Below are 22,073 nucleotides of genomic sequence, written 5' to 3'. Positions count from 1 at the left end.
ATATGGCAGATGTGAATAGTGCCCAGTGTGGACAGTGGCCTAGGAGGCGGAGAAGCCCAGATCCGCAGCCCGTCATCTATATGGCAGATGTGAATAGTGCCCAGTGTGGACAGTGGCCTAGGAGGATGAGAAGCCCAGATCCCCAGCCCGTCATCTATATGGCAGATGTGAATAGTGCCCAGTGTGGACAGTGGCCTAGGAGGCGGAGAAGCCCAGATCCGCAGCCCGTCATCTATATGGCAGATGTGAATAGTGCCCAGTGTGGACAGTGGTCTAGGAGGCGGAGAAGCCCAGATCCGCAGCCCGTCATCTATATGGCAGATGTGAATAGTGCCCAGTGTGGACAGTGGCCTAGGAGGATGAGAAGCCCAGATCCCCAGCCCGTCATCTATATGGCAGATGGGAATAGTGCCCAGTGTGGACAGTGGCCTAGGAGGCGGAGAAGCCCAGATCCGCAGCCCGTCATCTATATGGCAGATGTGAATAGTGCCCAGTGTGGACAGTGGCCTAGGAGGCGGAGAAGCCCAGATCCGCAGCCCGTCATCTATATGGCAGATGTGAATAGTGCCCAGTGTGGACAGTGGCCTAGGAGGCGGAGAAGCCCAGATCCGCAGCCCGTCATCTATATGGCAGATGTGAATAGTGCCCAGTGTGGACAGTGGCCTAGGAGGATGAGAAGCCCAGATCCGCAGCCCGTTATCTATATGGCAGATGTGAATAGTGCCCAGTGTGGACAGTGGCCTAGGAGGCGGAGAAGCCCAGATCCGCAGCCCGTTATCTATATGGCAAATGGGAATAGTGCCCAGTGTGGACAGTGGCCTAGGAGGATGAGAAGCCCAGATCCCCAGCCCGTCATCTATATGGCAGATGTGAATAGTGCCCAGTGTGGACAGTGGCCTAGGAGGCGGAGAAGCCCAGATCCGCAGCCCGTCATCTATATGGCAGATGTGAATAGTGCCCAGTGTGGACAGTGGTCTAGGAGGCGGAGAAGCCCAGATCCCCAGCCCGTCATCTATATGGCAGATGTGAATAGTGCCCAGTGTGGACAGTGGTCTAGGAGGATGAGAAGCCCAGATCCCCAGCCCGTCATCTATATGGCAGATGTGAATAGTGCCCAGTGTGGACAGTGGCCTAGGAGTTGGAGAAGCCCAGATCCCCAGCCCGTCATCTATATGGCAGATGTGAATAGTGCCCAGTGTGGACAGTGGTCTAGGAGGCGGAGAAGCCCAGATCCGCAGCCCGTCATCTATATGGCAGATGGGAATAGTGCCCAGTGTGGACAGTGGCCTAGGAGGCGGAGAAGCCCAGATCCCCAGCCCGTCATCTATATGGCAGATGTGAATAGTGCCCAGTGTGGACAGTGGCCTAGGAGGATGAGAAGCCCAGATCCCCAGCCCGTCATCTATATGGCAGATGTGAATAGTGCCCAGTGTGGACAGTGGTCTAGGAGGCGGAGAAGCCCAGATCCGCAGCCCGTCATCTATATGGCAGATGTGAATAGTGCCCAGTGTTGCAGTCTGTGCAGGAAGAAGAGAGAGGGAGCTATGACCGTGAGCCCCTCTATAGGAGAGCAGTCACAGCCTCCTCTCCACCAAGAGACCAGAGACTCCATCATGCAGCAGGGAAAACAGCTAAACAAGGCAAAGAACGTCCCAGGGCCGTGACTATGCAGAGCAGCAGCCGCATTCACCACTCTGGAGATCTGGAATAAGACTGAATGTCCTGATGTAATACTGAAGTGTAGTTTAGTAACATGGTGTCCGGCTGTTCCTACACCACCTTCCCGTATTGCATCAGGACATTCAGTCTTATTCCTGATCTGAAGAGCTGGCCATACAACCAGAAACTAATCAATACTTCTATTGGCTCCATATCAGATTCTTATCATTGTACTTTTTATCGATTTTTTTTGGGGATGTTTTATCTGGACGACATTTATTCTATTTGTACATTATTGTTATTTCCTTTTATCTTCTCTTATTTGTATCTACTAGATCTTTAGCAACCTAACAAGTCACAATAAATCTTCCACCTCAGGATTAGTGTTGATCAGACTGTTCGAGAAAAGTTAAGTTCCAGTCGAACATCTCGATTTTCTTGAACTCGAACTGAACCGAATATTTTACTGTTCGTTTGAGTTCAAGTTGGAGCGCCTTTCTGCCAGCCAATCAGTGCAGAGCACATGGAAGTGTCAGAAACATCATTGCTGAGGTGTATGGCTCTCATTGGCTGCTAAAATCACATGACCATCTCGTATAAAACTCAGTGTGATGCGTTCTGAACGCCATTCTCAGCTCATTCACTGTGCTGTATAGAGTGCTCTCAGATAGATAGATAGATAGATATAGATAGTGGGGTGTTTGACAGGCTTAGGGACAGGCTTAGGGACAGGCTTAGGGACAAGGTTAGAGTAGTAGATTCTTCACATCTGTTATACCAGTAACAGGGCTCCAGATGGCGACCAAAATGGTCGCCAATGCGACTGACATTTTGCAAATGGCGCCCAGATTTATTAATCTGGGCGCCATTTGCGACTGGCCCCGGCGGCGGCACGCTGTCTCTTTAAGTCCGGGCCCCCGGCTGATGCGCGGCTGCCGGGGGTGTCCCGTCCTATCCCCGGCAGCGCGGCGCATCAGTGAGCTGCCTGGGGCCCTGACTTCCGGCACAGGAAGCGCACGTCAGAGACGCTTCCTGTGTCAGAAGTCACAGCCCCGGCGTACAGGGAGCTCACTGATGCGCGCGCTGCCGGGGATGGGACGGGACACCTCCGGCAGCCGCGCATCAGCCGGGGACAGCGTCCGAAGAAGAAGAGGATCGCCAGGGGAGCGGGTTTTCAGGTGAGTTTGTGTGTTTTTGTTTTTTTTAAATACTGCTTAGCATAGAGAAAAGGGGGGGCATCTATAATGGGGGTAGAGGGGGCCATCTTCAAGGGGGGGAGAGGGGCCATCTATAAGGGGGGGGAGAAGAGGGGGCATCTATAAGGGGGGGAGAAGAGGGGGCATCTATAATGGGGGGGAGAAGAGGGGGCATCTATAATGGGGGGGGAGAGGGGGCATCTATAATGGGGGGGAGAGAGGGGGCATCTATAATGGGGGGGGGAGAGGGGGCATCTATAATGGGGGGGGGGAGAGGGGGCATCTATAATGGGGGGGAGAGAGGGGGCATCTATAATGGGGGGGAGAGAGGGGGGCATCTATAATGGGGGGGAGAGAGGGGGCATCTATAATGGGGGGGAGGAGGGGGCATCTATAATGGGGGTAGAGGGGGCCATCTATAAGGGGAGGGGGTATCTATAAGGGGAGGAGAAGAGGGGGCATCTATAATGGGGGGGGGGGGAGAGGGGGCATCTATAATGGGGGGGGGGAGAGGGGGCATCTATAATGGGGGGGGGAGAGGGGGCATCTATAATGGGGGGGGCAAACTGGCTGCAGACACTGGGAGATAGATATATGCACAATTATTATTATCAGGGCCCCTCAGGTGTCTGTATTGTAGGGGGTCACTTGCATTAGTCACTAGGTGAGAGATATATCTATCTATATACACATCTTGTGGGGGGTCACTATGGCTGCAGTCAGAAGTCTAGCTCAGTATGTATAGACTGTTGCAAGCTTTTAAAGGGAACCTGTCACCCCCGGTGCCGGGGTGACAGGCTCCCAACCCCCCGTTAGAGCCCCCTATACTCACCTCATCGCGCCGGGTCCCGCTTCTGATGATGGTCGGGTCACGGAGATCTCAGCCGCTGCAGCCCGGCGCGCACACTGAGAGATGAGTCCAACACTCATAGAGAATGATGGGAGAGTCCAGCGCTCCGTCATTCTCTATGAGGGTTGGACTCATCTCTCAGCGCACGCTGGGCTGCAGCGGCTGAGATCTCCGTGACCCCGACCATCTTCAGAAGCGGGACCCGGCGCGATGAGGTGAGTATAGGGGGGGGTTGGGAGCCTGTCACCCCGGCACCGGGGGTGACAGGTTCCCTTTAAGTTCAAGTTCAGAAGAGTAAGCCTCATTAAAAGGCTAGCCAAGTGAGGCTGAAGTACTGAGTCAGACTGGATGTGGTTGTCAGACTGGATGTGGTTGTCAGACTGGATATGGTTGTCAGACTGGATATGGTTGTCAGACTGGATATGGTTGTCAAGTTGCAAGTTTCCATGTTGAACGTTTTCAAACTAAGAAAAGAGAGAATCTAAATGAGGAGGAGGAGGAGGAGGAGGAGGAGGAGGAGGAGGAGGAGGAGGAGGAGGAGGAGGCTGCCGCGGCCTCTGCACACAGTAAGTCCCATTTAACATAACATTAATTTTACATGGTTTAAAATGTTGGCGACCAAATATTCTATAAATTTTTTAGTCTGGAGCCCTGAGTAATCAGTCCTATATGGGATTTGTGAGATGTGACCGCCAGAGTGGGCATATCTGTTTTTTGGTCAGCTTATACAGTTCCATAGTTTGTCTTATTTAGCTTGTGAACATGGTGAGAACTAGAGGTGGTAGGTGAGCAGTATCAGGTGTAGGAAGGGGAGATAGATGTAGTGCACCAGGTAGTGCTTCCGCCATGTTGTGGCCCTGTCACGTCCCCAGTATCAGGTGTAGGAAGGGGAGATAGAGGTAGTACACCAGGTAGTGCTTCCGCCATGTTGTGGCCCTGTCACGTCCCCAGTATCAGGTGTAGGAAGGGGAGATAGAGGTAGTACACCAGGTAGTGCTTCCACCATGTTGTGGCCCTGTCACGTCCCCAGTATCAGGTGTAGGAAGGGGAGATAGAGGTAGTACACCAGGTAGTGCTTCCGCCATGTTGTGGCCCTGTCACGTCCCCAGTATCAGGTGTAGGAAGGGGAGATAGAGGTAGTACACCAGGTAGTGCTTCCGCCATGTTGTGGCCCTGTCACGTCCCCAGTATCAGGTGTAGGAAGGGGAGATAGAGGTAGTGCACCAGGTAGTGCTTCCGCCATGTTGTGGCCCTATCACTGCCCCAGTATTAGGTGTAGGAAGGGGAGATAGAGGTAGTACACCAGGTAGTGCTTCCGCCATGTTGTGGTCCTGTCACGTCCCCAGTATCAGGTGTAGGAAGGGGAGATAGAGGTAGTACACCAGGTAGTGCTTCCGCCATGTTGTGGCCCTGTCACGTCCCCAGTATCAGGTGTAGGAAGGGGAGATAGAGGTAGTGCACCAGGTAGTGCTTCCGCCATGTTGTGGTCCTGTCACGTCCCCAGTATCAGGTGTAGGAAGGGGAGATAGAGGTAGTACACCAGGTAGTGCTTCCGCCATGTTGTGGCCCTGTCACGTCCCCAGTATCAGGTGTAGGAAGGGGAGATAGAGGTAGTGCACCAGGTAGTGCTTCCGCCATGTTGTGGTCCTGTCACGTCCCCAGTATCAGGTGTAGGAAGGGGAGATAGAGGTAGTACACCAGGTAGTGCTTCCGCCATGTTGTGGCCCTGTCACGTCCCCAGTATCAGGTGTAGGAAGGGGAGATAGAGGTAGTACACCAGGTAGTGCTTCCGCCATGTTGTGGCCCTGTCACGTCCCCAATATCAGGTGTAGGAAGGGGAGATAGAGGTAGTACACCAGGTAGTGCTTCCGCCATGTTGTGGTCCTGTCACGTCCCCAGTATCAGGTGTAGGAAGGGGAGATAGAGGTAGTGCACCAGGTAGTGCTTCCGCCATGTTGTGGTCCTGTCATGTCCCCAGTATCAGGTGTAGGAAGGGGAGATAGAGGTAGTGCACCAGGTAGTGCTTCCGCCATGTTGTGGTCCTGTCACGTCCCCAGTATTAGGTGTAGGAAGGGGAGATAGAGGTAGTGCACCAGGTAGTGCTTCCGCCATGTTGTGGCCCTGTCACGTCCCCAGTATCAGGTGTAAGAAGGGGAGATAGAGGTAGTACACAAGGCTTCCAGTGCTCCGGCCAACATACAAGCGAGAACATGGCCAGTCACAGGCCCGTCATCTCTTGCTCGGTTCTATGTGCCCCTGATTACTGAACAGCGTCGCCAATCTGTTCTTCAGTGGTTATCGGACCCTTAATCCAGCGCTTCGAGCTCCTCTTCCTCTCAGTCAAATACAGCCACAGCCATAGGCTGTATCCCAGTTCTCCAGACAGTCCTCCCGCTTTATCCACCCTCTCTACGGAGGTTTAAGACAGCGGGAATCATTGCCGAGAGTCTGGGTTCGTACGAACTTGAACCTTGGCAGGTTCGGACCATCTTTAATTCTGAGAACCAAATTTCAGGCTATAAGTTGTTCCATGTTTCCAATTTATTCTTCTGGATGGTAATTCCAGCTTCCCTGTTATATATAGGAGCCAAAATGAACCCGAACATCTCCCATTCACTTTAATGGGATTCAAGTCAAACTTCAGACCGAACTTCACTACTGTTCGAGGTTCGACTCAAACTTGATTATTTTACTGTTGGCTCATCACTCCTCTTGAGAGGCTACTATATTATATATTACTACTATATCTATATCATAAAAATCAAAGTCTGTCTGTCTGTCTGTCCTTCTGTCTGTCTGTCCTCTATAGACTTCCAGACGCCTGAACCGTTTGACCCCAAATTTGGCCCACAGATACATTGGGTGCCCGGGAAGGTTATAGCGAAGGTCCCGTCCCCGCCAGATGCACAGGAGGGGAGGGGGAGGGGAAAGAGAGGCGCCTCATAGAGATGAATGGGAAAATCTCCTCACTGCACACACAGGTGATATAATTAGCTGCAGCAGACACGGCAGTTGGAGCCTTAGCAACCAATAGGATTACTGCTTTCATTTTCACAGGGAGCAATGGTTGCTAGGGAAGCTGCCTCACAACATCCACAGTAATAACTGGTAGGCCCCCTACTCCATCTATACAGTACAGGTATACAGGACCCCCTACTCCATCTATACAGTACATGTATATACAGGGCCCCCTACTCCATCTATACAGTACATGTATATACAGGACACCCTACTCCACCTATACAGTACATGTATACAGGACCCCCTACTCCATCTATACAGTACATATATATACAGGGACCCCTACTCCATCTATACAGAACATGTATACAGGACCCCCTACTCCATCTATACAGTACATGTATATACAGGGCCCCCTACTCCATCTATACAGTACAGGTATACAGGACCCCCTACTCCATCTATACAGTACATGTATATACAGGACCCCCTACTCCATCTATACAGTACATGTATATACAGGACCCACTACTCCATCTATACAGTACATGTATATACAGGACCCCCTACTCCATCTATACAGTACATGTATATACAGGGCCCCCTACTCCATCTATACAGTACATGTATATACAGAGCCCCCTACTCCATCTATACAGTACATGTATACAGGACCCCCTACTCCATCTATACAGTACATGTATACAGGACCCCCTACTCCATCTATACAGTACATGTATACAGGACCCCCTACTCCATCTATACAGTACATGTATACAGGACCCCCTACTCCATCTATACAGTACATGTATACAGGACCCCTACTCCATCTATACAGTACATGTATATACAGGACCCCCTACTCCATCTATACAGTACATGTATATACAGGACCCCCTACTCCATCTATACAGTACATGTATACAGGACCCCCTACTCCATCTATACAGGACCCCCTACTCCATCTATACAGTACATGTATACAGGACCCCTACTCCATCTATACAGTACATGTATACAGGACCCCCTACTCCATCTATACAGTACATGTATATACAGGACCCCTTACTCCATCTATACAGTACATGTATATACAGGACCCCCTACTCCATCTATACAGTACATGTATATACAGGACCCCCTACTCCATCTATACAGTAAATGTATATACAGGACCGACCCCCTACTCCATCTATACAGTACAGGTATACAGGGCCCCCTACTCCATCTATACAGTACATGTATACAGGGCCCCCTACTCCATCTGTACAGTACATGTATATACAGGACCCCCTACTCCATCTATACAGTACAGGTATACAGGGCCCCCTACTCCATCTGTACAGTACATGTATACAGTACCCCCTACTCCATCTATACAGTACATGTATACAGTACCCCCTACTCCATCTATACAGTACATGTATATACAGGACCCCCTACTCCATCTTTTCAGTACATGTATACAGGACCCCCTACTCCATCTATACAGTACATGTATATACAGGACCTCCTACTCCATCTATACAGTACATGTATATACAGGACCCCCTACTCCATCTATACAGTACATGTATATACAGGACCCCCTACTCCATCTATACAGTACATGTATATACAGGACCCCCTACTCTAACTATACAGGACATGTATACAGGACCCCCTACTCCATCTATACAGTACATGTATACAGGACCCCCTACTCCATCTATACAGTACATGTATACAGGGCCCCCTACTCCATCTATACAGTACATGTATATACAGGACCCCCTACTCCATCTATACAGTACATGTATATACAGGACCCCCTACTCCATCTATACAGTACATGCATACAGGGCCCCCCTACTCCATCCATACAGTACATGTATATACAGGACCCCCTACTCCATCCATACAGTACATGTATATACAGGGCACTACAGGTATACCAAACTGTGACTGGGTAACACTGCTACACCAGACCTGACCAATACCGCCATACTGTGCTGGATAACACTGTCATACCAGACCTGACCAATACCGCCATAGTGTGCTGGATAACACTGCCATACCAGACCTGACCAATACCGCCATACTGTGACTGGATAACACTGCCATACCAGACCTGACCAATACCGCCATACTGTGCTGGATAACACTGTCATACCAGACCTGACCAATACCGCCATACTGTGCTGGATAACACTGCCATACCAGACCTGACCAATACCGCCATACTGTGACTGGATAACACTGTCATACCAGACCTGACCAATACCGCCATACTGTGACTGGATAACACTGCCAGACCTGACCAATACCGCCATACTGTGACTGGATAACACCTCCATACCAGACCTGACCAATACCGCCATACTGTGACTGGATAACACTGCCACACCAGACCTGACCAATACCGCCATACTGTGACTGGGTAACACCGCCACACCAGACCTGACCAATACCGCCATACTGTGAATGGATAACACCACCACACCAGACTTGACCAATACCGCCATACTGTGACTGGATAACACTGTCATAAGACCTGACCAATACCGCCATACTGTGCTGGATAACACTGTCATACCAGACCTGACCAATACCGCCATACTGTGACTGGATAACACTGTCATACCAGACCTGACCAATACCGCCATACTGTGCTGGATAACACTGTCATACCAGACCTGACCAATACCGCCATACTGTGACTGGATAACACTGCCATACCAGACCTGACCAATACCGGCAAACTGTGACTGGGTAATACCGCCACACCAGTCCTGACCAATACCACCATACTGTGACTGGATAACACCCCTATACCAGACATGACCAATACAGACACACTGTGACTGAATAACACTGCCATACGGGTAAATACAACCCTGCAGGTATACAGGACACTACAGGTATACAGGACCCCAAAACTATACACTACAAGTGCACGGGACCTCCACAAAACTATATACTACAGGTATACAGGACCTCCACCAACTATATACTTCAGGTATACAGGACCTCCACCAACTATATACTACAGGTATACAGGACCCCAAACTATACACTACAGGTATACAGGAACTCCACCAACTATATACTACAGGTATATAGGACCCCAAACTATACACTACAGGTATACAGGACCTCAAAACCTTACGCTACAGGTATACAGGACCTACACCAACTCTATAATACAGGTATACAGCACCTTCACCAACTCTATACTACAAGTATACAGGACCCCAAATATACTACAGGTATACAGGAACGCCAACAGCTATATACTACAGGTATATAGGACCCCAAACTATACACTACAGGTATACAGGACCTCCACCAACTCTATACTATAGTTATACAGGACCCTCAAACTATTTACTACAGGTATACAGGACCCCCGAACTATATACTACAGGTATACAAGACCTCCACCAATTATACACTACAGGTATCAAGGACCCTCAAACTATAAACATCAGGTATACAAGACCTCCACCAACTAAACATTACAGGTATACAGCACCAACTATATACTACAGGTATACAGGACCCCCGAACTATACAGTACAGGTATACAGGACCTTCACCAACTGTACACTGCAGGTATACAGGACCTCCCTTAACTATACACTATAGGTATACAGCCCCCCCAACTATGCACTACAGATATGCGAGACCCCTAAAAACTATACAATGTGGGTATACAGAACCCCTCCAACTATGCACTACAGGTATACACTAATTTCACTGATTAACTCAGATGAAACAATATCTTTAGCTTGGCCTCATGGGCACCTTAGAACAAATCTAATTAACACACTGACACTTATACCCGGGCAGCACCGGCTACATTTTCTAGTTAGACATATGGAAAGTATTTCTATATGATTTCTCTATATCCATACCATGTCATATACAGGGGGACTATGAAGGGGCAGATTTATCAGACATGGTGTACACTCAGGCCCCATTCACACGTCCGTGTCAGTTTTTACTGTCAGGAAATCCTGATCAGGAGACCTCAAATGTCATCAGGATAGTATCAGGATTTCCTGACAGTAATCCGTTTTTACCATCAGGAAATCATCAGGAAAAACCTTCAGGATTTACTGATGAGTAAAAAAAAAGTGTTTCCAACAGGGGCATGATGAGAGTTGTACTTCTGCAACCTAGATGGCCACAGGCTGCAGAAGTACAACTCCCATCATGGCCTGTTAGCAGGACATGTTGGGAGTTTTAGTATTGGGGGGGGGAGGGCTGTGTATCTCACCTGTCGGCGGCGGAAGAACAGCGGCGGCAGCTGGTGGGAGTCCCGGGCGGGCGGGTGCAAGCTGCTGTGGACTCGGAGAGGGAGGGGAACAGAGGTCGGGGTGGCGGCGGGGTGATGCGATGCGGCGCGGTCATCGGGCGGCGGCGGCGGGATGATGCGATGCGGCGGGGTCATCGGCGGGGTGATGTCATGCGGCGGCGGGGTCATCGGGCGGCAGCGGCGGGGTGATGCGATACGGCGGCGGGGCGATGCGGCGCGGCGGGGTAATGCGATGCGGGGTCAGCGGGCGGCGGCGTGATGCGATACGGCGCGGGGTCATCGGGCGGCGGCGGCGGGGTGATGCGATGCGGCGCTGCGGGGTCACCGGGCGGCGGCAGCTGATGTCCGGGTGCAGGGATCCCTTGGGTGGTGGCGGCGCGGCGTTCGGGCAGCGGGGGTGCCGGCGGGCTGTCAATCATCCGGAATCACGGGCACTTTCCTGATGTACATCAGGAAAGTGCCCGTGATTCCTGCGCCCCCATAGCCTTCTATGGGGGCGTCCGGAACGGAATTCCGGACAAAAATAGGACATGTCCTATTTTTTCCGGATATATTTTCCGGAACGGACACCCTTCCGGAAAAATCCGGAAGGGTGTCCGTGACCAATTAAAGTCTATGGGTCCGGAAATCCGTCCGGATTTCCTGATAGGAAATCCGGATGGTTTTTCCGGACGTGTGAAGGGGGCCTCAAACTGTCCCCCCGGCAACCAATCAGATTCCACTTTATATCCCTCACAGACTCTTTATGTGTGCTATATACTGTATATACTGTACTGTATGCTATATACTGTCTATGCTCTACAGAGCTGCTAATGTATATACATGGCCGCCATAGTATAAAACCTATCATGCTGGGTGTATCCTGCACATTATATGCTATATACTGTATATACTGTACTGTATGCTATATACTGTCTATGCTCTACAGAGCTGCTAATGTATATACATGGCCGCCATAGTATAAAACAGCCTGAAGGCATTTTCCTGACTGACTCACCTGACATCTGGCCACATCCTTTATGACCCAATTCTGACATTTATAGCGGCATCTTTCCCCCTGGGGGGGAGCCCTGTTTGTGGCCGGAGGTCACAGATTCGGGGACAGAAGATACTGAACGTCCTATAAAATTACAGACACCCCAAAGAAAACTGCAGAATGTGTGACACAGGTCTCATATGGAATGGAGCCTAAGGGGAGAGAGCTCATCTCTATATTTTATATTGCAGGAGATCAATGGAGTATCTTCATGATTGTGCGGAGATAACAGGAGAAAAAGAAGAGGTACAAGGAGGGGGAGGGTACAGTGAGGAGAGGGAGAAGAGGGAGAAAGATGGTACAAGGAGGGGGAGGGTACAGTGAGGAGAGGGAGAAGAGGGAGAAAGATGGTACAAGGAGGGGGAGGGTACAGTGAGGAGAGGGAGAAGATAGAGAAAGATGGTACAAGGAGGGGCAGGGTACAGTGAGGAGAGGGAGAAGAGGGAGAAAGATGGTACAAGGAGGGGCAGGGTACAGTGAGGAGAGGGAGAAGAGGGAGAAAGATGGTACAAGGAGGGGAGGGTACAGTGAGGAGAGGGAGAAGAGGGAGAAAGATGGTACAAGGAGGGGCAGGGTACAGTGAGGAGAGGGAGAAGAGGGAGAAAGATGGTACAAGGAGGGGCAGGGTACAGTGAGGAGAGGGAGAAGAGGGAGAAAGATGGTACAAGGAGGGGCAGGGTACAGTGAGGAGAGGGAGAAGAGGGAGAAAGATGGTACAAGGAGGGGCAGGGTACAGTGAGGAGAGGGAGAAGAGGGCGAAAGATGGTACAAGGAGGGGGAGGGTACAGTGAGGAGAGGGAGAAGAGGGCGAAAGATGGTACAAGGAGGGGGAGGGTACAGTGAGGAGAGGGAGAAAGATGGTACAAGGAGGGGCAGGGTACAGTGAGGAGAGGGAGAAAGATGGTACAAGGAGGGGCAGGGTACAGTGAGGAGAGGGAGAAGAGGGAGAAAGATGGTACAAGGAGGGGCAGGGTACAGTGAGGAGAGGGAGAAAGATGGTACAAGGAGGGGCAGGGTACAGTGAGGAGAGGGAGAAAGATGGTACAAGGAGGGGCAGGGTACAGTGAGGAGAGGGAGAACAGGGAGAAAGATGGTACAAGGAGGGGAGGGTACAGTGAGGAGAGGGAGAAGAGGGAGAAAGATGGTACAAGGAGGGGAGGGTACAGTAAGGAGAGGGAGAACAGGGAGAAAGATGGTACAAGGAGGGGCAGGGTACAGTGAGGAGAGGAAGAAAGATGGTACAAGGAGGGGCAGGGTACAGTGAGGAGAGGGAGAACAGGGAGAAAGATGGTACAAGGAGGGGCAGGGTACAGTGAGGAGAGGGAGAAAGATGGTACAAGGAGGGGCAGGGTACAGTGAGGAGAGGGAGAACAGGGAGAAAGATGGTACAAGGAGGGGCAGGGTACAGTGAGGAGAGGGAGAAAGATGGTACAAGGAGGGGCAGGGTACAGTGAGGAGAGGGAGAACAGGGAGAAAGATGGTACAAGGAGGGGAGGGTACAGTGAGGAGAGGGAGAAGAGGGAGAAAGATGGTACAAGGAGGGGAGGGTACAGTAAGGAGAGGGAGAACAGGGAGAAAGATGGTACAAGGAGGGGCAGGGTACAGTGAGGAGAGGGAGAACAGGGAGAAAGATGGTACAAGGAGGGGCAGGGTACAGTGAGGAGAGGGAGAACAGGGAGAAAGATGGTACAAGGAGGGGCAGGGTACAGTGAGGAGAGGGAGAAAGATGGTACAAGGAGGGGCAGGGTACAGTGAGGAGAGGGAGAACAGGGAGAAAGATGGTACAAGGAGGGGCAGGGTACAGTGAGGAGAGGGAGAAAGATGGTACAAGGAGGGGCAGGGTACAGTGAGGAGAGGGAGAACAGGGAGAAAGATGGTACAAGGAGGGGCAGGGTACAGTGAGGAGAGGGAGAACAGGGAGAAAGATGGTACAAGGAGGGGGAGGGTACAGTAAGGAGAGGGAGAAGAGGGAGAAAGATGGTACAAGGAGGGGGAGGGTACAGTGAGGAGAGGGAGAAAGATGGTACAAGGAGGGGCAGGGTACAGTGAGGAGAGGGAGAACAGGGAGAAAGATGGTACAAGGAGGGGGAGGGTACAGTAAGGAGAGGGAGAAAGATGGTACAAGGAGGGGGAGGGTACAGTGAGGAGAGGGAGAAAGATGGTACAAGGAGGGGGAGGGTACAGTGAGGAGAGGGAGAAAGATGGTACAAGGAGGGGCAGGGTACAGTGAGGAGAGGGAGAAAGATGGTACAAGGAGGGGCAGGGTACAGTGAGGAGAGGGAGAAGAGGGAGAAAGATGGTACAAGGAGGGGGAGGGTACAGTGAGGAGAGGGAGAAGAGGGAGAAAGATGGTACAAGGAGGGGGAGGGTATGCGGGAAGGTGATGCTTTAAGGAAGAGGATGTACAAGATGGAGGAGGTAGATAGTACAAGGACAGGAAGGGTACAAGAAGAGGGATGGTACAGGAAGGAACATGAAGGGGGAGTGTGTGAGTTGACAGCCATGCTTTATACTGCTATACTTTATATATTTGCAGGAATGTTTGTTATTACACAGCAGGGATCAGGAGCTTCATCTTATCATAACAGGAAAACTGAGATCCAACAAGAGGATAAAGGGCAGCAAGGAGACGAGAAGGGAAGCCATGGAGAGATATCTGCAGCTCTTGTACCATGAGAGAGCCAGATATAAGGTGAGTCCAGACACAGCGCAATATATAGATAATAAGGGGGGGGGGGTCACATAATAGTGATACATGGCTACGGGTAATAGTGATACTACGTGTAATAGTGACACATGGCTACGTGTAATAGTGACACATGGCTACGTGTAATAGTGACACATGGCTACGGGTAATAGTGACACATGGCTACGGGTAATAGTGATACTACGTGTAATAGTGATACTTGGCTACGTGTAATAGTGATACTTGGCTACGTGTAATAGTGATACATGGCTACGGGTAATAGTGACACATGGCTACGTGTAATAGTGACACATGGCTACGTGTAATAGTGACACATGGCTACGTGTAATAGTGACACATGGCTACGTGTAATAGTGACACATGGCTACGTGTAATAGTGACACATGGCTACGTGTAATAGTGACACATGGCTACGTGTAATAGTGATACATGGCTACGTGTAATAGTGATACATGGCCATGTGTAATAGTGATACTACGTGTAATAGTGATACATGGCTCTGTGTAATAGTGATACATGGCTACGTGTAAAAGTGATACATGGCTCTGTGTAAAAGTGATACATGGCTACGTGTAATAGTGATACATGGCCATGTGTAATAGTGATACATGGCTCCGTGTAATAGTGATACATGGCTCCGTGTAATAGTGATACATGGCTCCGTGTAATAGTGATACATGGCTCCGTGTAATAGTGATACATGGCTCCGTGTAATAGTGATACATGGCTCCGTGTAATAGTGATACATGGCTCCGTGTAATAGTGATACATGGCTCCGTGTAATAGTGATACATGGCTCCGTGTAATAGTGACACATGGCTCCGTGTAATAGTGACACATGGCTCCGTGTAATAGTGACACATGGCTCCGTGTAATAGTGACACATGGCTCCGTGTAATAGTGACACATGGCTCCGTGTAATAGTGACACATGGCTCCGTGTAATAGTGAAACATGGCTACGTGTAATAGTGATACATGGCTACGTGTAATAGTGAAACATGGCTACGTGTAATAGTGAAACATGGCTACGTGTAATAGTGATACATGGCTACGTGTAATAGTGATACATGGCTACGTGTAATAGTGATACATGGCTACGTGTAATAGTGATACATGGCTACGTGTAATAGTGATACATGGCTACGTGTAATAGTGATACATGGCTACGTGTAATAGTGATACATGGCTACGTGTAATAGTGATACATGGCTACGTGATACATGGCTACGTGTAATAGTGACACATGGCTACGTGTAATAGTGATAGTATCACTATTACACGTAGCCATGTGTCACTATTACACGTAGCCATGTGTCACTATTACACGGAGCCATGTGTCACTATTACACAGAGCCATGTGTCACTATTACACAGAGCCATGTGTCACTATTACACAGAGCCATGTGTCACTATTACACAGAGCCATGTGTCACTATTACACAGAGCCATGTGTCACTATTACACAGAGCCATGTGTCACTATTACACAGAGCCATGTGTCACTATTACACAGAGCCATGTGTCACTATTACACAGAGCCATGTGTCACTATTACACGTAGCCATGTATCATTACACGTAGCCATGTATCACTATTACACGTAGCCATGTGTCACTATTACACGTAGCCATGTATCACTATTACACGTAGCCATGTATCACTATTACACGTAGCCATGTGTCACTATTACACGGAGCCATGTGTCACTATTACACATAGTATCACTATTACACGGAGCCATGTATCACTATTACACATAGTATCACTATTACACGTAGCCATGTATCACTATTACACTGAGCCATGTATCACTATTACAAGTAGCCATGTGTCACTATTACACGTAGTATCACTATTACACGTAGTATCACTATTACACTTTAGTATCACTATTACACGTAGTATCACTATTACACGTAGTATCACTATTACACGTAGTATCACTATTACACGTAGTATCACTATTACACGTAGCCATGTGTCACTATTACACGTAGTATCACTATTACACGTAGCCATGTGTCACTATTACACGTAGCCATGTATCACTATTACACGGAGCCATGTGTCACTATTACACGTAGCCATGTGTCCCTATTACACGTAGCCATGTGTCCCTATTACACGTAGCCATGTGTCACTATTACACGTAGCCATGTGTCCCTATTACACGTAGCCATGTGTCCCTATTACACGTAGCCATGTGTCCCTATTACACGTAGCCATGTGTCACTATTACACGTAGCCATGTGTCACTATTACACGTAGCCATGTATCACTATTACACGTAGCCAGCAAGGAGACGAGAAGGGAAGCCATGGAGAGATATCTGCAGCTCTTGTACCATGAGAGAGCCAGATATAAGGTGAGTCCAGACACAGCGCAATATATAGATAATAAGGGGGGGGGGTCACATAATAGTGATACATGGCTACGGGTAATAGTGATACTACGTGTAGTAGTGATACATGGCTACGTGTAATAGTGATGCTACGTGTAATAGTGATACATGGCTACGTGTAATAGTGATGCTACGTGTAATAGTGATACATGGCTACGTGTAATAGTGATGCTACGTGTAATAGTGATACATGGCTACGTGTAATAGTGATGCTACGTGTAATAGTGATACATGGCTACGTGTAATAGTGATGCTACGTGTAATAGTGATACATGGCTACGGGTAATAGTGATGCTACGTGTAATAGTGATACTACGTGTAATAGCGACACATGGCTCCGTGTAATAGCGACACATGGCTCCGTGTAATAGCGACACATGGCTCCGTGTAATAGCGACACATGGCTCCGTGTAATAGCGACACATGGCTCCGTGTAATAGCGACACATGGCTCCGTGTAATAGCGACACATGGCTCCGTGTAATAGCGACACATGGCTCCGTGTAATAGCGACACATGGCTCCGTGTAATAGCGACACATGGCTCCGTGTAATAGCGACACATGGCTCCGTGTAATAGCGACACATGGCTCCGTGTAATAGCGACACATGGCTCCGTGTAATAGCGACACATGGCTCCGTGTAATAGCGACACATGGCTCCGTGTAATAGCGACACATGGCTCCGTGTAATAGCGACACATGGCTCCGTGTAATAGCGACACATGGCTCCGTGTAATAGCGACACATGGCTCCGTGTAATAGCGACACATGGCTCCGTGTAATAGCGACACATGGCTCCGTGTAATAGCGACACATGGCTCCGTGTAATAGCGACACATGGCTCCGTGTAATAGCGACACATGGCTCCGTGTAATAGCGACACATGGCTCCGTGTAATAGCGACACATGGCTCCGTGTAATAGCGACACATGGCTCCGTGTAATAGCGACACATGGCTCCGTGTAATAGCGACACATGGCTCCGTGTAATAGCGACACATGGCTCCGTGTAATAGCGACACATGGCTCCGTGTAATAGCGACACATGGCTCCGTGTAATAGCGACACATGGCTCCGTGTAATAGCGACACATGGCTCCGTGTAATAGCGACACATGGCTCCGTGTAATAGCGACACATGGCTCCGTGTAATAGCGACACATGGCTCCGTGTAATAGCGACACATGGCTCCGTGTAATAGCGACACATGGCTCCGTGTAATAGCGACACATGGCTCCGTGTAATAGCGACACATGGCTCCGTGTAATAGCGACACATGGCTCCGTGTAATAGCGACACATGGCTCCGTGTAATAGCGACACATGGCTACGTGTAATAGCGACACATGGCTACGTGTAATAGTGATACTACGTGTAATAGTGACACATGGCTACGTGTAATAGTGATACTACGTGTAATAGTGACACATGGCTACGTGTAATAGTGATACATGGCTACGTGTAATAGTGACACATGGCTACGTGTAATAGTGATACTACGTGTAATAGTGACACATGGCTACGTGTAATAGTGATACATGGCTACGTGTAATAGTGATACTACGTGTAATAGTGACACATGGCTACGTGTAATAGTGACACATGGCTCCGTGTAATAGTGACACATGGCTACGTGTAATAGTGATACATGGCTACGTGTAATAGTGACACATGGCTACGTGTAATAGTGATACATGGCTACGTGTAATAGTGACACATGGCTACGTGTAATAGTGATACATGGCTACGTGTAATAGTGATACATGGCTACGTGTAATAGTGATACATGGCTACGTGTAATAGTGATACATGGCTACGTGTAATAGTGATACATGGCTACGTGTAATAGTGATACATGGCTACGAGTAATAGTGATACATGGCTACGAGTAATAGTGACACATGGCTACGTGTAATAGTGATACTATGTGTAATAGTGATACATGGCTACGTGTAATAGTGACACATGGCTACGTGTAATAGTGATACTACGTGTAATAGTGATACATGGCTACGTGTAATAGTGATACATGGCTATGTGTAATAGTGATACATGGCTACGTGTAATAGTGATACATGGCTACGTGTAATAGTGATACATGGCTACGTGTAATAGTGATACATGGCTACGTGTAATAGTGACACATAACTACGTGTATTAGTGATACATGGCTCAGTGTAATAGTGATACATGGCTCAGTGTAATAGTGATACATGGCTCTGTGTAATAGTGACATATGGCTGCGTGTAATAGTGATACATGGCTACGTGTAATAGTGATACATTGTTACATGAAATAGTGATACATGGCTACGTGTAATAGTGATACTACGTGTAATAGTGACACATGGCTACGTGTAATAGTGATACATGGCTGCGTGTAATAGTGATACATTGTTACATGAAATAGTGATACATGGCTGCGTGTAATAGTGATACATTGTTACATGAAATAGTGATACATGGCTACGTGTAATAGTGATAGGATAATTTTTTACTCACCGTAAATTTTCTTTCCTGTAGTCCGAAGCAGCAGCACAAATGGGGGGAAGATCCTATCTTCCTGCAATGGTAGGACAGATGGTACTAATAAAAGATTGATTAGGAGCCCTATAAGAAGGCCATACAGACCCCTCCTCCTTGTGTCAATTCTAACGACAAAAATTAAAAATTCATAATAAAATCTTAGTTAATAAGGCATTAAAACAATCAAGGTATGCTGCATAAATAATAGTTTGTTTAAATCAGGGCGGGAAGTCTGTGCTGCTGCTTCGGACTACAGGAAAGAAAATTTACGGTGAGTAAAAAATTATCCTTTCCCTATACGTCCTCAGCAGCAGCACAAATGGGGATATAGCAAGCAATGAAAACAGACTAGGGAGGGCCATTACATTACAGAAGACAGAATGGCTGAGCCAAAAACTGGTTGACTCGTGAATATCTAGTCTATAGTGCTTGACAAAGGCATTGACGGACGACCATGAAGCAGTCCTGCATATTTGTTCCAAGGGTACAGATCTTTTTCCAGCCCATGTGGATGATATTGCCCTCATTGAATGTGCCTTGATTGCACCAGGTACCTGTAATCCCGCTTCTTGGTAGCATATGGAGATGACTTCCCTTATCCATCTGGACAGAGAAGCTTTGGATGACTCGCATCCTTTGTTTTTCCCTGCAAAGGATAAAACCAAGTGGTTAGATTTCCTGAAGGAGTTTGCCCGTTCAATATCCATGCTCCAAGCCCTTCCCACATCTAAGGGATGAAGCTCCTTCTCTCCCGTGTTGGCAGGAGTAATGGATTGTAACAATGGAGATGTGGCAGAGACTTTCACCCACCAGGCTTCATCTTCTTTACCTTCAGGTAGGTTCTGTAGGCAGTTGTGGCTCTGGACTGCAGAAGAGTGGTCACCACTTTGACAGCATATCAATTCCCACCTTGTTGATGGCAGTCAAGCTTCGGACAAGCCTGCCCTCTTGAGTTATTAACTGAGGTTATACAGAAGCCTCCAGATTATTCCTATGGAATTAGCGCCATGCTTTTAGATAATAAGAGGCCATCATGAAACCAGAGACTTGCTACTTGCAAGATTTTTAGACTCTGCCCCCACCTGGCAGGGACGCTGGGGGTAATCTCTGCTACTCTGTGTCAGTAGCTGGGGAGACTGGGAGACTTCCCAGAAGATTCTTAGGCAGGGGGCTCACCATCGTGAACCATGCCCTCTTGGGTCAATAGGGGCAAATGAGGCCGACCAAGGCCCAACCTTGTCTCAGATTCTGCAAGACTCTGGGCTTTTTAGGAGTGAGAAAAAAGGGTTTCCCTATTTGAACCTTGAATAGGAATAGGTCTATCCTCCATGCGATTTACCAGTAAGCTTCTAGTCCAGAGACCGTTCCTCCGACAGGGTTACATCGCAGCATAGATTGCCAGCAGACAAAATGCCCCTGCCTCCAGTAGTAATGCTGCTAGTGCCCCTATAAATGCCCCTGCCTCCAGTAGTAATGCTGCTAGTGCCCCTATAAATGTCTCTGCCCCCAGTAGTAATGCTGCTAGTGCCCCTATAAATGCCCCTGCCCCCAGTAGTAATGCTGCTAGTGCCCCTATAAATGTCTCTGCCCCCAGTAGTAATGCTGCTAGTGCCCCTATAAATGTCTCTGCCCCCAGTAGTAATGCTGCTAGTGCCCCTATAAATGCCCCTGCCTCCAGTAGTAATACTACAGAGTTAGTGCCCCTATAAAGATGGATAAGCGCCATCCTAGATGCGGTTTGATCTTATACTGATAGCTTACCATAGATTGATGTGCTGGAGTGGACTAGTATTCCCTTCATATGTTGGATGCCAGCAACATCTCTAATGGGGATTAAGGCTCCTTTGCCCGTTACTCATACACGCGCCCCACTGCTTGATACATCAATGGTTTTCTCTACCCACTTCATTGGGAGACTGCTGCCATTGAGCAGGAAAAAGCTATCCTTGTCTCTGGGTGTTATTTCCAGTGTAGACATAAGACCCAAGGGTATCAGATGAAGTGACAGCAACTGGGGAGTGCCGAGAACCCCGACTTGTGTCAACTTCTGTAATCTCTCTGGAGGAAGAAAGTCACAGACTGGGGATCTATTCTCCTCCCTAGGAATTGTTCCATGCCAGAAACAATGATGAGCTTCAATTTTCTCAGACAGTCAAAGTACAATAGACATCAGCTTGGTGACTGTAGATGGAGCCGAGATGATTCCAGACAGAAGGGCTGTAAATTGAAAAGAATTCCAGTTGCCTTGTACAAAGGGTCTTGATGTAAAGGAATATGCAGCTTTTGTCTGTAGACAGGTACATGCGGGTATACATGGTCAGGTGATCATATATCCTCCATACAGGTACATGCGGGTATACATGGCCAGATAACGTCCTTCTTCTAGGAGGGAACTACAGAGCATAAATCCTCCATACAACTGCCTTCTCAGAGGAGGCTGT

At 48.7% G+C, this 22,073-nt stretch overlaps 1 protein-coding gene and 1 long non-coding RNA gene across 8 annotated transcripts in view; both read left to right on the top strand.

The window, feature by feature from the left end:
• LOC138784245 (uncharacterized) overlaps positions 1 to 14,686 on the top strand; it is a 62,454-nt gene extending 47,768 nt beyond the window's left edge. The window contains exons 2-3 of the long non-coding RNA XR_011361792.1: positions 12,194 to 12,248; positions 14,539 to 14,686. This is a non-coding gene — a long non-coding RNA (uncharacterized lncRNA). The remainder of the gene's footprint in view (positions 1 to 12,193; positions 12,249 to 14,538) is intronic.
• Positions 14,687 to 17,007: 2,321 nt separating this feature from the next.
• WDR97 (WD repeat domain 97) overlaps positions 17,008 to 22,073 on the top strand; it is a 194,459-nt gene continuing 189,393 nt past the window's right edge. For all 7 annotated transcript variants that reach the window (XM_069959750.1, XM_069959752.1, XM_069959751.1 and 4 more), the window contains exon 1: positions 17,008 to 17,074. In XM_069959750.1, the coding sequence (XP_069815851.1) occupies positions 17,027 to 17,074 (48 nt within the window). In that variant the 5' untranslated portion in view covers positions 17,008 to 17,026. The remainder of the gene's footprint in view (positions 17,075 to 22,073) is intronic.

Source organism: Dendropsophus ebraccatus, chromosome 2, assembly GCF_027789765.1.
Source record: "Dendropsophus ebraccatus isolate aDenEbr1 chromosome 2, aDenEbr1.pat, whole genome shotgun sequence".
NCBI lineage: Eukaryota > Metazoa > Chordata > Amphibia > Anura > Hylidae > Dendropsophus > Dendropsophus ebraccatus.
This window is presented reverse-complemented; position numbering and strand designations above follow the sequence as displayed.